The following is a 16,416-nucleotide window of genomic DNA, read 5'->3' on the forward strand; positions in this document are numbered from 1 at the left end:
TATTGAAATCCCCCATGAAATGATTTGTAACGGATCTATTATTGAAGCTACCTTTGGAAATAGTATATCTATAGATAATATTAAAAATATATCTAAACATGCAATTCTTTGTCCTAAAAATGAGCATGTTCATAAGTTAAATGAAGAAATTTTGAAACAGATAATGCTGAAAAGGAAAACTTTCCCATCAAATATCTTAATATAGTATTACTCCTTTGGGAATACCGTGTCATAAATTAAAATTGAAAGTGGGTGCAATCATTATGCTACTGAGAAATCTTAATAGTAAATGGGGTCTTTGTAATGGTACTAGATTTGTTATCAAAAGATTGCAACCTAACATTATCGAAGCTGAAGTATTAACAGGATCTTCAGAAGGCGAGGTTGTTCTGATTCCAAGAATTGATTTGTCCCCATCTGACACTGGCCTCCCATTTAAATTAATTTGATGACAGTTTCCCATGATGCCAGCATTTGCGATGACTATTAATAAATCACAAGAACAAACTCTAGACAGAGTAGGAATATTCCTACCTGAACCCATTTTCGGACATGGTCAGTTGTATGTGGCTTTCTCTCGAGTTCAAAGAGCATGTGACATTAAAGTTAAAATTGTAAATACTTCATCACAAGGGAAATTAGTCAAACACTCTGAAAGTGTTTTCACTCTTAATGTGGTAACAGGGAGATATTAGAACAAGTTTAATCGATTTATCAGTCATTATTTGTATCAATGTTTATCATGTCTTTGTTATATCATGTTGTTATTGTTTATTTATTAATAAATTTATATATTATTGTCATATACATTTTACTAATTTTCTTTCATCTCTGATACTTTTATTATAAAGGGCAAATAGCAATATTAAAATATTTCCTCTAATTAATTCCCTTTTAATGTGCACAAATTTTGTACAGTGGTCCACTATTAGTGAATAAAAGGATAAAATGAGGGAAGGGGAAAAAGCCTCCACCTCAAAATCTGGAAAGAAGGAATACCAAAAGAGCTTCCAAATCACATAAAATAAAATGCTGCACTGTGTGTCTTGGATGTGGACAGAAATCAGGCAGATGTCCAGAGCAAAGAAAAACACTAAGCAAAACCACCCATCATGGTTCTGTTGACCTCTATTTTCAAGGTTAATTACTGGTTTGAATATAATCTCACATCTAGGTCAAAGACACTCACTAGTAGTTAAAGTGTTTCCCAAGTCTATTATTTTATGTGAAGTTTAAGAATTTTTAGATTCAAATATCCTTGTGACATGCAAGTGCTTTGGTTTATTGATAGTCATACTGAAAACAAAAATTTTGTTTGAGGAAATAACTCTATTTAGGAATAGAGGAATATAAAGAAACCCAATGATTAGGCTAAGTTACTTCCATTATTGGTCAGGATATTAGGAATGCAAATGTAATAAACAACTTTATTAAAAATGCTTTTTATCCACTTACTGTCCCTAGTGTTAACCACTCATCTAAAAACCCTTCTAATCAGAGAGAAGTGGCATGTGTCTAACAGGGATCTCAGAGTAAGAGATGATAAGGGTCAAAACCTTGCTCCATTTCTTTAGCAGTCATGCAAATTGCTGATAGAAAATGGTAATTCCATTCTGGGGAAATGAACACTTGATATTCCTCAAAATATCAGTTGTTAATATATCTTGCACGTTATAGCTCCAAGAAGTTGTATCAATGGGTCAGCATTGCTTCTCTTCGCTGTGTCTACTGCTGCAGCATATAATCATAGAAAATGGAGAATAAGATTTCCCTGTGTCACTGTCCAAATATGTGAGGTAAACTCATATACTTAAAGCTTTGGTTGGTTGAATCCACTGGAAGCCACCTGTGTTACACAAGTGGGAGACTTTTTTAGAGTCACATATTTATAAAACTTTTAAAGGACTTCAACTTAGATCATTTCTTAATATACTTAAAACCCGTTTATTCACTGTATTCAATTTTACCTTCCTATGACATATAAACATGGTCTTAATGTGATCTGTTGAAGACTGTGGTTCTAAACATCCAATATACAGTGGGGCCTTGACTTATGAGTTTAATTCGTTCCGTGACAGAGCTCGTAACTCAAATTACTCGTATGTCAAATCTTAAAGTGAATGAGGGAGAAACGTGATGCTGGGCTGATGTTGTGGCATTCACTGTGACGTTCGCTGTGCCAACTAGCGGTGGGGTATCTGAAGCTGGCTCGTAACCTGAATTTTAGCTCACAACTCAAAGCAAAAAATCAGCTGAGAGACGGCTCGTATCTTGAAAAACTCGTTAGTTGGGACACTTGTAAGTCAAGGCCCCACTGTATATTGTTCAATAAAACTGGTACATTTCCATAATAATGCATGCTCACACACCCTCAAACACAAAGGCATTCAAATTATTTTCCTATGTGGAGTTTTCAGCAGTGAGTTCTGGACTAAAAATAGCATTGCATGGCTGCAGAAATCAGGGAGAAACAGTTTATCCCTATCCTTCCTGTAGTATAGGGGTGGGGAACCTTTTTTCTGCCAAGGGCCATTTGGATATTTATAACATTATTCGCCATATAAAATTATCAACTTAAAAATTAGCCTGCTATATTTGGTCAAACATTTAATTAACTCACCCCTAATGTCTTGGCAGGGCCAGACCAAATGATTCTGAGAGCCTTATAGGGACCGTGGGTGAGATGTTCCCCATCCCTGCTATAGTAGATCAACTATTAACAATTAGGACTCTGAACATAAGATGAGTCTCCTGATGTATACTGTAAACTCCAGGCTTTGTCAGTATAGATCATGGTGACTACTATTTGGGGTGCCTAGTCACCTTGTGGATGTTCTACATATATCTTGTAATTGATTGGTTGACAAAGTTCCTGAACCCTTTTATGCCCCAGTTTCTCTGGGAGTTTAGATGGGTGACTGGGCTCTCTGAGACTAGAGGAAAGAAGAGAGTTATCAGGAAATCTTTCCTTTAAGGGATATAACACAGTATGGAAGCGCTCAGCTTCAGGTCTCCCCTAGGCTTCTGGGCAAATAGCCTACAAAGAGGCTCTTTCATTAACATTTGTACTGCAATGAATCATAATTATGATGTGGGCAGGGACTAGGGAATGTTTTTTACAATATTTGTGAGAATTTTTTAATCAGACAAGCAACAAAACACTTTTGTTATTGTAGCCTTGCTGATTTTGTGGCAGCTTATAGCAATAGATTTGTTATGAACAGGCATTTTTGTTACAATATTTTCTATATACAATCAAGTTTTACCTTTTGGAATCTCATTTCTGAAAGCTGTCACTGTCATTTTCTGGTGTTTCATTGACAATTATGAAAGTATTATGGAATGATTCATACTCTCCTCCTGGTGAGCATTTTTCATCCTCTATATTATAGCAGCCTGCATTCTAACACCTTGGAATTGGTTATTTACACTTGACTTTTCCAAATGTCCATAATAATTTTTTTTCTCGGGTAAAAATGGACATTGTCTCTAATTCTGGCTACTTGTGTTAATGCTGAGCCAGAATTCCTATACATACCTAAGGAAGGCAATATTATATTTTATAGCTACTAGCTATATCTAATCTAAGAAATCAACTGAGGCTTTCCCAGTAGTTCCAATTCCAGGACTGCCAATAGCAGTTAGCAGAAGAGTATCTAATGAATAACTTAATCAAAATGTTAATATAGACTTGTTATCTATTCACACATTCAACCTGGGCAAAACATATTAAATGTATTAGTCAGGGTTTTGCCAATTACTAACCTTGGTTCCAGCTATTATAATGATCAAAGTAATGCTTTCATTTAAAGTTTCCCTATTCAGCAGGCATAGTTCCCTTTAAGCAGTGTAACCACTTTACTTTGTTACATAATCTTAAAATGTTAACACTTGAGAGGATCCATGAAAGTTTATAATTGGGTCCATTAGCTTATTTTAAATATTCAAAAGGCCTGACAGAAATAATATAATTTGCCTTCATTGTTTATTATATATATCTGTATTAATTATTTTAATATTTATTAAAAAGCTATTTTTTACTGGGCATTATTCTATGACTAAGGGCAGGTAAAGAAACTCAAATTAGTTACTACTTAATGAGTATAGGATTTGTTAGGTAAACTATTTTATAACACAACTTTAATAGAAAAAAAAGGCAATAAGAAATAAGGTCTTGATGGTTTCTGTGGATTAAAATTATACAAATATTTAAGGTTTCTGTTTCCTTTGTTGATTTTCTGTCTGGAGAGTCTATCTATTAATGTGAATGGGGTATTAAAATCTCCTACTATGACTGCATTACTGTCGATCTCTCCCTTTATGTCCATTAAGATATGCTTTAGATCAGGGGTCCTCAAACTACGGCCCGCGGGCCACATGCAAATACAAATATTGTATTTGTTCCCGTTTTGTTTTTTTACTTCAAAATAAGATATGTTCAGTGTGCATAGGAATTTTTTCATAGTTTTTTTTAAAACTATAGTCCGGCCCTCCAACGGTCTGAGGGACAGTGAACTGGCCCCCTGTTTAAAAAGTTTGAGGACCCCTGCTTAGATATTTAGGTGCTCCTATCTCGGGTGCATAAATGTTACATGGGCTGTATCTTGTTGGATTTCTCCCTTTATCATCACGTAGTGTCCTTCTTTTTTCTCTTACTATAGCATTTGTTTAAAACAGACTCTTAGATACAGAGAAAAGGCTGACAGCTGTCAGAGGGGAGGGGGTTGGAGGAGGGCTGGGTGAAAAAGGTGAAGGGATTAAGCAAAACAAACAAACAAAAACAACCCACAATCTCATAGACAGACAACTGTATGGCAATTACCAGAGGGAAAGGGGGACTAAGAGAGGTAGGAGAGAGTAAAGGAAGGATAAATGGCAATGAAATGTGATGACTTTGGGTGGTGAACACAGAGTACAATATACAGATGATGTATTGTATAATTGTATACCTGAAACCTATATAATTTTATTAACCAATGTCACCCCAATAAATTCAATAAAAAATACACTGCAGCATTGTAAATAAAGCTATTAATAAAACAAAAATATAATTATGCAAACAAGAAGGGAGGAACTAAAAACAATGTTTGCACCAAGACATGAGATTCACTGGATAATTATATAAAATATAACCATAAGTCTTATTTATTTTCTCTGTTTTATAAAGCTATTAAGCATTACCAAATATGTCTATAGAGCAATCTCCAAAGGTATTTCATATTCAGTATAGGATATATATTTAAAACAGAATTATTTTAGGAATTCCAATATAACTCTTACCGTAATAGCAACAGAGCGATAAATACAAGATTGGTTTCTTCCATTTGTCTTTCATGTATGTGTGTTGTATATGTGTCTGTGTGTGTGTGCATGTGTGTCTGTGCATTACGCATTACCTTTTTACATCTGGCTTTACTTGATTAATTTCTCCTTCATTGTTCTTGCTAATTATTTTTTGCTTTAGCTCTAAGAGAATGTCTTTTTTTTCCTACAAATATGAATTTCACTTCTAAGTTAAAGCCGTAAGGCACTCTATTAAATATGTGCCCCATGACCTCTCATTTGGATTATATTTTAGCTTGGCCTCAAAAACATTATATGGAGCCAATCTTACACTATTTAGCTACAACCACTATTGTGTCCTTGATTTCTGAGAAAGTACCATCCTTAGTCATTCTTCCCCCTATGAAACCAGACCTTCACCCTGAATAATTTACCAGTTTGGGCTATTTTTTTTACAGCGACCATAGAGAGAAGGTACTTGACTTTGAAGGTACAACCAATCAGATTTATCTGATTTCATATTCAAATAATTCCAAGCTAAATTTTCTTCCACATTTGAAGGAAACTTCCATTAACTGCAAAAAGAACTAAGTATGTGAAATAATCTGTGACTTGGGAAATGTATTTCAGGTTTGAAAAGTATGCTGATTCATTGGTATTCTGAATGAATATCTAAGACAAACACAGCTACTTCAGTAGATTGTCCAATACAATAATTTTAATGACTTCTAACTCAGTAGCACCAGCACAATAACTGAAAGCCTCTTTAAAAATTAAATTTAGCTCCTTGAGCTAGCAGAACCGTACATAAGCAAATAAAATGTGCTTATTTTCTCTGCTTTTCTTCCTGTGAAATAAGTTAATTTTCTTCTTTGTACTTGTTTAGTGATACCACTCAGAAATATGTATGTAAGTGTATAACTTCCCTTATAACCCATTAGTCTGAACTGAAAAATGCCCACCAAATATGTTTATCCAACAGCCACTGAAAACAAAAAAGTTTGTTAGATTTAGGCACCAAAATTGGGAACCTAAGTTTTCACAGTCAACACTTTTCTAATTTTATATTAAATAAATCAAATTTAAAATGTTTTGAATTAACTGAATATTCAAATAAGCTAAAGTTGCAAGCAGAATTTGAAATTTGTGTCTACTTGTTTAGTAGGGGATGTTATATATGATGGCTACTGGCTATAAGCAGAATCCATCCATTAAATCATTTTTATTTGATTAAGATCATTTTTTCTATATTAAATACGATAGTGCTCATGTTTGTTTTAAATCTATTTCCTTTTATAATTGACCCAAACCCACTTCCCTAAAGAACTGTGATATTTAAACCAGCACCCTCCATTTAATTCTATTAACTATATAAGCCTCTATTATAAAAACCCTAAAAGTTAAATTATATGAACTTGCTGATATACAGATCTGACATAACATTTTGAATGCTACAAATGTTTGCATTTGATTGATGAGTTCATCTAAACTTTAACATCCTTTCTATATTAGAAGATAGGCTATAGCTGTGAGGTCATATCACTGAAAAGTAGGTCTTAAATTGTCACATACTAAAATCAGACTTAAAATAATTGCAAAAGTAAGCTTGTAGTTGATAGCTAAATGTACTGAACATCTGAGGCATCTTAAAATAAACCAATCTTCCACCCTCAGTATGAAATGAAAACATAAATCAGAACCAAATTTTAATTCACTTAGACAATATAAACTAACCTTCCATTAAATAATGGTATTTAAGCACAATGACTAGAATGCTGAATCCAGAAAATTCTTTGCTGCTGGATACTCTTTTTATGATTATTTTCCCCGTGGTAAAAACAAAACAAAACACATGTTAACTTTTCACTTCCTCAATTTAGCTATTGGTCATTTCTCAATTTATTGACTCATTATTTTACTTTTTAAAATAGGTTGGGATTCCAGGAAATATGTCTAAAAACTGGGCTCTTGGGAGCAGGATATTTATTCAAAGTGTTTCTCAATGGATTGTTTACTAGTTGCAAAAGAGAAAAAAGCAAGAAGTGCATATTGGAAAATCAGACAATATCTTGATTGGATCATCAAAATTAACATCTGATGGGAGAAGAAACCTGGTAAGTTAAGGTATGTGGTAATAATACAGTAAAGAAGGAAAATACGTATATTTGTTCAGGTTACAAGTCTTACTGGGTCCGTATAACACAAACTGCCTCATTTCCATGGCAACAAGCTGACTCTTAGAGAGACCTGCTTTCTGTTGTTGCATCTAGTTTGTTGTCATGGTCTCAGGACCATAAAACAAGGCAGTAAAATCACTCCTATTAAGTCCTATCTAGAATGGAAAAAGTTTACTTGTCAAAGGATTTCTACTTGTCCACACAATTTAGCTACACCAACCCCAACAGCAACCCAAATAACACTGTGGACTCTGGAAATAGAAAACTAGTGTAGATGAAAGGTAAGTAATTAGGCAGATAAAAATACTACTGCATTGTGAAACATTCAAAATCAAGAAAAAATGCTTAGGGTTTAACTTTGAACTTTTATTATCTTATTTCTAATATCTATTATTATTATTCTATTAAAATAGATTCTAGGACAATAATATTTTCACATTTAAAACTCTTGATTTTCTATAGTTAATGTTTATTTATTTAAAGCAATTTTGAAATATGTATTATAAATAGCATTATACTGTTAAATATTTATACTATTAAGTCTTGAGGAACTCTCAAAAGCATGTGTACAACTCATTATTATTGGTAAAGAAAACCAAAAGGTATGAACAACGTTCTCTATGCACAATGAATAATAATATCTGTATAGTTCCAGAAAGACTTATTATATCATGGACAAAAGTAAATGTGTTATGAAATAATGGTTAATTATGATTCTCTGTGCCACAGATGGTTTCTCACTGCCACTTGAGCCTACATCAAGTCTGTCCCCCATGGAAACAAGAAAAAATAGGAGGGGAAATGTGGAGTGCAATAATCCTAAGATTAATCATGGGAAGTAAATTGCTATCTCTGTAGCAATAACAACATGGAGGTATTATTTCTTCATTTAATGAACAAAAGGGGGGAAGATGTGGTAAAAGTATAAAATTGAATTTGAAAGAAATTAAGGGTATAGAAACATAAATGAAAAGAGTAGAAAAAATAAAATAAGAAAGCACATCCATGGATCAACATTTTCTTACATTTCAAAAAATAGGCCTTCAGAATGTAAAGCCATTTTTTTTGCAAGAGCAGAAAAATAAGAACTGCATCAGAAATTTCTAATAAAGGATAATGTACCTATAAATTCATGGCTTATTATTTCATTGCAAGGGTTCTGAATGCTTGAATGCTATTCAGCAATCATTTCTCTTAGCCCTAGACCAGTAGTTTTTAACCCAGGCTACATATTAGGTTCAGCTGGATAGCTTTAGGAACTATTCATGCACAGACCCAACGCTCAGATATTCTGATAGAACTGGTTTGGGATTAGTACACTGGAATTCTTTTTAAAGGTCCTCAGGTGATTCTAATAGGTAACTATGGTTGAGAACCATTGTCTCATTAGGGATCAACACACACTTTTTGGAAAAGGGCAGGATAGTAAATAACCTAGGCTTGTAGGCCACAGAGTCTCTGTTACAACTATTAAACTCTGCTGTTATAGCACAAGAGCAGCCATAGACAATATGTAAATTAATGGGGTGACTGTGTTCCGATAAAACTTTATTTACAAAACAAGCAATAGGCCTGATTTGGCCCATGGGCCATAGTTTACTAGACTAGTTCCTCTTCTTATTCTCAAAACAAGTATTCTAAACATTCACTAATGCCATCCCTATGTCTCTGATTTTCAGCAGATGGCCTCTCATTCTATTTCAATGGGAAAATACAGGTCATCTGGCTGGAAATCCTTCAACTTCCTCATCCATCACCTGCAGACTTCCACACCTACATCTGCATCCGTCCTCATATCTTTGCCTCCTGTTGTAGCAGTAAGCCTTCTTTTCAAAGTGAATCTAATCCTTTCACTTATACTCAATTCCATCACTCTTCTGGACTCCTTTGGAACCCCACTCCATAAAGAATCCCATTTCCTATGTCTTTAATTTCTCCCTCTCTACTGGTTCTTTCCCTTCTGCTAATAAATATATTCAACTGTCCTAAGCAAAGAACCACCAAAGCCTTTCACAATCCTGTGTCCTCCTCTACATACTCATCCATAGCTCCCCTTGCCTTAAAAATTCTACACACACTGCCTCTACCTTCTCTTTTCCCACTCACTCCACAAGCCACTAATCTGGCTTCTGTCTCCACTGAAAGTGCTCTTGTCAAGATCACTGAAGACCTTCATATGGTATAGTATTAGTTCTCATTTTACTTCTTTTCTCTAAAGCAGTTGGCATTGCTGACTGTTTGGAAAACTCTCTTTGTTTAGCTTTTGCAATACCGTGATATCTACCACAATTAGTTCTGCGACTGTTTGCCACTTCCATGCTATTATTTGCTAATATTATAAATTCTTTTTTCTTCTTATGCTACATATCCTCTGAACTATTCTCATGGCATCAACCACAACCTACATGTGATAATTCCCACTTTCTATCTCTACCTCACATCTCTTTCTCTAGCTATGGGTTGTACTCAGGTATCTTCTTTCCCAATTCTGCCATTTTTCCTTTGCTCTTCATCTTGGTTAATAACTTCACCATCAATCCAATTGCCAAAGGTGAAATTCTCCCTCTCCCTCAGGGCCCCTACCAACCTACTATTGTGCAAATTAAAAAAAATCTTTTCCTGAAGATATTTTATTTCCACATGTGTAGTGAGTGGCAACCATACATATTCAACCATCCATGGTAGTCCTGTTTTCCTTCCAAATCCAATAAGTCACTAAATTCTGATGATAATTCTACCTCTAAAATATCTTCTGAATCCATCTTCTTTCAGATTTTGCTACTGCAAATGCTTTAAGGTAGACTTTTATCACCCCTCACCAAGATTACTTTTCAAAAACTTTCTTACTTTTTTTTTAATTGTCCACATCAGTAGCTCCTACTTCATTTTCTTACTTTGTTTCCTCCTTAGGTTATCATCATATTCTATTTTCTCTTTGCTAAGTGGCAGCTAACAAAACTGCATACAACATTTCAGTAGCAGATACTGTGGTTTTATGTAAGGGAATAATGATCCTTCCTCTTCCAAATGAAGCATGACATTCATTTAACTTTTTGGTCACAGGGACACAAGTTGCTGAAGTCATTAAAACAGACTATATCTTAAGAGAGTCTGGGAGCACACTTCAAATAAGATAACAAAATGGAGCACCCACTGAGGATAGTGATCAACGTGGTGAAGGGAGTCCAAACCAAGATCAATAGGAGGTGTGAAAAGAACTGAAAAAAATGTATGCTGAAAAGAAGACTAATTCTTTCCTGGAGCAGACTAATTTGGATAATTTTTCCCTATGTAAACTCCAGGATTATCAATCATACATCTTTCCTCCTTTACAAAAACACAGTTCACTTTCCTTACTAGCAATTGCTTACTTAAGATTCCTTTTCCTTAATAGAAAATTCACACAGCATCCCACATGTGCTCTCTATTGGCCTGCCCAACATGGAAAGGAATCCTGTCAATCCACAATATTGATTCCCCTGGGAAGCCTTAGAAATGAACTCACACTGACATTTACCAGTTTATTGGAATAATGGTCAATTTGAATGGTAGGCTATACATTTTTTATTTTATTTTATTTTTTCCATCACCATTTATCCCCTCTATGGCCTCTTCAACCTCCTACAACCCCTCCCCCCATCCTCTCCTCCTCAGAGTGTTGTCCATGTCCATGAGTTATCTCTCTTTTTTTTTCTTTATTGCTCAACCTCACCCCATCCCAACTCAGAGCTGTCTGCCTGCTCTCTATCTATGAGTCTGTCTCTATTTTGCTTGGTACTTCAGTTTGTTCATTAAATTCAACATATGAGTGAAATCATATTACTTGTTATGCTAAGTGAAAAAAGTCAGTCAGAGAAAGATAGGCTATACATTTTTAATGTAGTTCTCTCAAGGTAATACTGAAAACCCTAATTTTCTTGAATGGGGAAACCTGACATACTACCTAACTTAAATGACATTTTTTCTCATTCTAACTTAAATATTATTTCCATTTTTTAAAAAACTGTATTGTTGCAAGATTTAAAAATGTCAACATTTCTCATCATGGCACTATAATGGTGACCACAACTCAGTTAAATTATTTCCTGGAAATTATTTCCTATGCCATCTGTTATTTATCTTCTCAAAAGTATGCCCAGTATATTCCATTTCCTTCCCATGCCAAAATACGAGTTTCAGAAAGTAGTTATTTATTTTATTAAAAACCTACCTTTGAATCTGGTCCTGTTGAGGTAGTCTATTGATCTGAATGAGGTTAATTAAAATCCTTCATTATTAAATTATCTTACCTTGATGCACAAATCTGAAAAGCAAATCCCTTTCCTATTGTTTACGTTAATAGCAATGTATTAATAAACTTTGCAATAAATCAAAATCTCTTTCATTTGTAAAAAGAATAAATCCCCTGCATTTATTAAACAAGACAGTTAAAATGGCCTGATAGGAATATTGATAGTGACCAGGCTTTGAGGATTATGCAATAAATAATCTTTTATCATGGTAATATAAAATGGACTACTCAGTTTACTTAATGAATGGGCCATTTGTGGTCTTACTCTTCTCCAACCTTTCTTTCCCATCTCACAGTCTCTATATGCCTGGCTTTGAAATACATTGTGGACACATGACAGAGCAAGAGTAGTTAAAGGAAACCACTTTTGCATTTGGAGAAATAGATTTCTAAACTCCTGGTAATAGCCTCCATCAAGGCTATCTAGTCAAAGTTTTACAAGGAGTTTTCTCCATTTTTAACATACTACCCTTTTCTTAAAATATATGAAATTCAAAACAAAGATTTAAAATATTCATATATTAAGTGGCCCCTTATAATTTGTAACTAGATCTACTGATAAGAATGAAATCCTAAACCTGGTATTATGCCATTTCTTTCTATACTTAAATATTTTTTTTAAATGCCCTTAAATTTTAATTTGGCCCCATGTTGCCAATACTGAATTGTTATCTACAATGTTTATAAATTTTTTGGAAAAAGTTCCATTTTTTACTATGTTCATTATAAATTTGCAAGAAAAAGGTAAGCACAAAATTTTTGTACAAAGAGGTTGAACTGTGCTTGATGAAATAATAGTATTTAAAATAGACATAGCAAATGTGAAATAATTGAACTGAAGATAAGAAACAAAAGCACATCTAGAACTGTTCTTTATGTCCTCGACCTGATCTGAGAAAGAAGTCTCATCAGCTTCTTGAGAAATAAACATGAATAAATATATGTTGCACTGAGCTATAGAAATGGCTTTCCCACAGGCTGCAAGGCAGGGTAGCTACATAAAGCAATAAACCAATGCCACTGTATGCAAAAATGTTCAGTTGATCCTTGATTTTACACCCAAAATGTTAGCTTCAAATGATTAATTAGTAATACATGTAATTTTCACTGGAAGTTAATTTCTCCTTTCAAATGAGATATTTCCACCAAGAACACTCTTTCTTAATACATATGCAGCATATTTTATTTCATATCAGATAAAAACTATAACAGTCAAAGCATGGCTCAGTGAAAGGCTTACCGAAGTGTACAGGTATCCCTCGCTGTTCATTGCCAAATACAGCTTTGTTTGAACTCCTTGAATAGCCACCACTCGAAGTCCCACAGGGATGAGGTTAAACAGAGCTGAAATTTTTAAAAATGTAAAAACAATGTTATATTCTGAATTCCATAGGTTTCAAAGTTTCCAAAAGCACTATCTGGTTCAGCAAAAAGAGATGTGTGCTTGGTAAGAAAATACAGATACTGTATATATTTATACACATGCAAATATATAGGGCCTCTTCTACCCTTTAGGATACTTGACTCATAGTTGCAGTCACATGACTTGGACTATAACTACATATACTCAAACACCCTGGAAAAATGGAAGATAATTCCATAGTTTGTATAGTATTGAAGGTGGGGAATCTTAAATCTTCTGGAGTGATTCCGTTACAGGAATTGATCTATACATTAAATAGCTTTATCCTCAACAGACTAACATTTTAATCTGCTCCTTAGACAACTGCTGAAGTTCACAGAGGCAGTAACAATCTACCACTTGGGGAAACATTCCTAGAATCTTAGAAAAGACAAGAGTCCAATTACCTCATCTAAATTATCTGTATTATTTCCATTGCAACAACCCAAAAATAAATGAAGGCTTTGAAAAAAAAAAATGTATTTTTACTCCTGTGTTCCCAGAGTAGTATTTCTTAAAGAACAAACATTTTCCAAGATAGGGTTTATACGGGTCCTAGCTTTTAATCTCTAGGAGCAAAGCTTATAGGGATAAAAAATAATGAACTTGATAGGTTTACTTATTTTTAATTAATTAATTACTTTTTGCAAAATAGTTGTAAGTGGGCAGCCAGCTGATGACAACGAGGTCTTCATTTCTCCATTTTAAGGTTTGACTGCGTGAAACTTACACCCATGCTCTCCTCACAATCACACACCACTCACTGGAGAAAACCAGTGGGTGTCCTCCCCCTACCAGCTGTCTACTCCCTCCTACACCCTGAATAAAAATAAAACAGTACAATTTTTAAAGCGTAGTGTATGCCACACACATCTTTTGAAAATAGTCTATGCACCTTTCTTTCAAGAGACCTAGACCAATGTTGATGATTTTTGTCTTGGGGAAGATGATAAATCTGTCTGCTATCATTTCTGTGAATAAGAATATATAAAGGAGTCATACCATGGGTAAGAACATTTTTTTCTATCTCTTGTCTTGCTGCATATAGATTCTGCTCTAGTAGATGGGGTCATATGGATGAGAAATATTAAGGAACAACTAAACATTTCTCAGTGAGCCTACAATGTATCTTTCCCTTAAAATCAGAGTGCTACCAAAGAGGAGCTAGGACATATTGTACAGTTCAAAATACAAGTGTTCCTACCACATGTCACTGATGGTACTGCATTTAATACTCATCATATTAAAGCTGTGCTCTTCTGTTATATGAGGTAAAGGAAAGTAATTGCACAGATTGCAAGCCAGGATTTCATGCTATATTTGACAATGCAATGAACAGAAAAGAAGCCTGAGATCTTTAAGCATGTCATGTATATCTCTTTCTGTTGAGAATGCCTTGCTCAGAGTAGGTTCTCAACACCCATTTGTAGATTGATAGCAATTTGTATGGTGCAACAGGATATTATATTTTTGGAAAGTAATAAATCACAATCCCATCATATAAAAGTTCATAGTTTACGAATTCTGATATTAAAAAAAAAACTAAACCAAACCAAAACCTCAATATGGGTTTAGTTTAAAAGCCATACTACTAGACAACTACACCACCAACATATGTATGAATCCTAGCTTAGTCATACTAAAAGATGACAGAGTATGATAAATAAAATCCACAATTTTTTCTAGAACTTCACTTTTTACAATATTCTGAACCTCCTTAGTGCTCTTAATGCTGCTTATAACAAGTGGAGAGAGACTGATTTGATTTTCACTGTGTACCCCAGCCACTTTCTGGTGTGGGTTCTAATGGGCAGAACGCTTAAATTCCAAACATCAGATAGTAGTAGAAGGAAGAGAAGTAAAGAACAATAATTTTATCCCGAATAATGTTATTAACTATATAGTAAATATAAATTTTTCACTAGGTATCATAAACTTCTATGAAGCCTAATTCAAAAACAAAAATCATACTCAAAGAAAAAATTGAAGACAGTAGCAAAAGCAGAGAATGGCTGGTCATACTACTCCAATCTTTTCTGTAGGCATTCAAGATAGATCATGAACTGGGTTGGTTTAAAATCTGTCTAAAGGACCAGTCTTTCCAGATAAAAATGCAAAGAAATTTTATTAGGAGTGAGCTTGGACAGCATCAATATTTTTCTTTATGTCTCTATTTCTTTAAATCTGGATTACTTCCTCATGAACTTAAGATATTATTTTGATTAGGATAAACCTATTCTAAATGAGAAATAAATAATTGATTTAATTTGTGTATCTAAACACATTATTAAATACCGAAATTCCATTTTCTTTAAAGTTTTGAAGAAGTTTTTAATAAGAAGCTGTTGTTTTTTGTCCTCTGTTGTGTCTACATAACAAAAATTAAACTCCTTGTACATTGCAGGGACCATTTTCTCAGAGATGTGCACACAGTTGGCACTCAGTGTTTCTGAAATCAACAATGAGGTCATCCTTTCAGTTTGGCTAAGGTCAATTTCTCAAAGGGAGTAGTTAATAAAAATATACCCTAATGAAGGTTGGAAAAACCTGACATACTGAACTGGTAATACTACTGTAGGCTTGAAGAGAAAGTTGCCTATTCTATTAATATAGCTCTCACTGCACCCAAGGCAGATATAATAAAACTGCTGCCATGAAATGTCTATCATTTTTTTTTCCTTTTCAGGGAGAAATGCATAATTTACAAGGGCTGATTTGCTCATGATGAGATTTTATTGGATGGACATTTATCATTATAATAAATCTACCTGAGGTCATCTTAAATGTATAATACCAAACATATGTTTTTAGAAATAAATGTATCTGGATAAACGTTAACTGATCTGTTTTGGCATCATCTTGCTTACCATCTCAGAATTAAATATAAAACAAATCAAATTAAACTAAATGAGAAAAGTATGATTAAAAATACTAAAAATTAGAAAAATCTATACATATAAAAAGCCAGCGACCAGAACGCTGTAACAACCAGAACGACTGGTCACTATGACGCCCACTGCGACCAGCGAACCCACTGATGGGGATTGTGTGTGGCCTGCCATCCAACCTCCCGTGGCCCCTCCCCATTGCTGGCCCATCCCTGATCAGCCTCGCCCACCCCAATCAAGGGTGGGGTGCTGACCACCCCCCCCAAAACCCCTTCCCCAGGCCGGTGCAGACCCTGATCACCCTCCTACCCCAATAGGGAGCAGGGCCTGCCAGCCAACATCTTGCAGCCCCTCCCCCTGGCCGGCCCCACTCCA

At 34.5% G+C, this 16,416-nt stretch overlaps 1 protein-coding gene across 3 annotated transcripts in view; it reads right to left on the bottom strand.

The window, feature by feature from the left end:
• Positions 1-16,416, bottom strand: part of FGF13 (fibroblast growth factor 13) — a 594,651-nt gene that overhangs the window by 80,528 nt on the left and 497,707 nt on the right. For all 3 annotated transcript variants that reach the window (XM_005880795.2, XM_005880793.2, XM_005880794.2), the window contains one exon: positions 12,992-13,095. In XM_005880795.2, coding sequence (XP_005880857.1) covers positions 12,992-13,095 — 104 coding nt within the window. The remainder of the gene's footprint in view (positions 1-12,991; positions 13,096-16,416) is intronic.

This window comes from Myotis brandtii, unplaced genomic scaffold (assembly GCF_000412655.1).
Source record: "Myotis brandtii unplaced genomic scaffold, ASM41265v1 scaffold654, whole genome shotgun sequence".
NCBI lineage: Eukaryota > Metazoa > Chordata > Mammalia > Chiroptera > Vespertilionidae > Myotis > Myotis brandtii.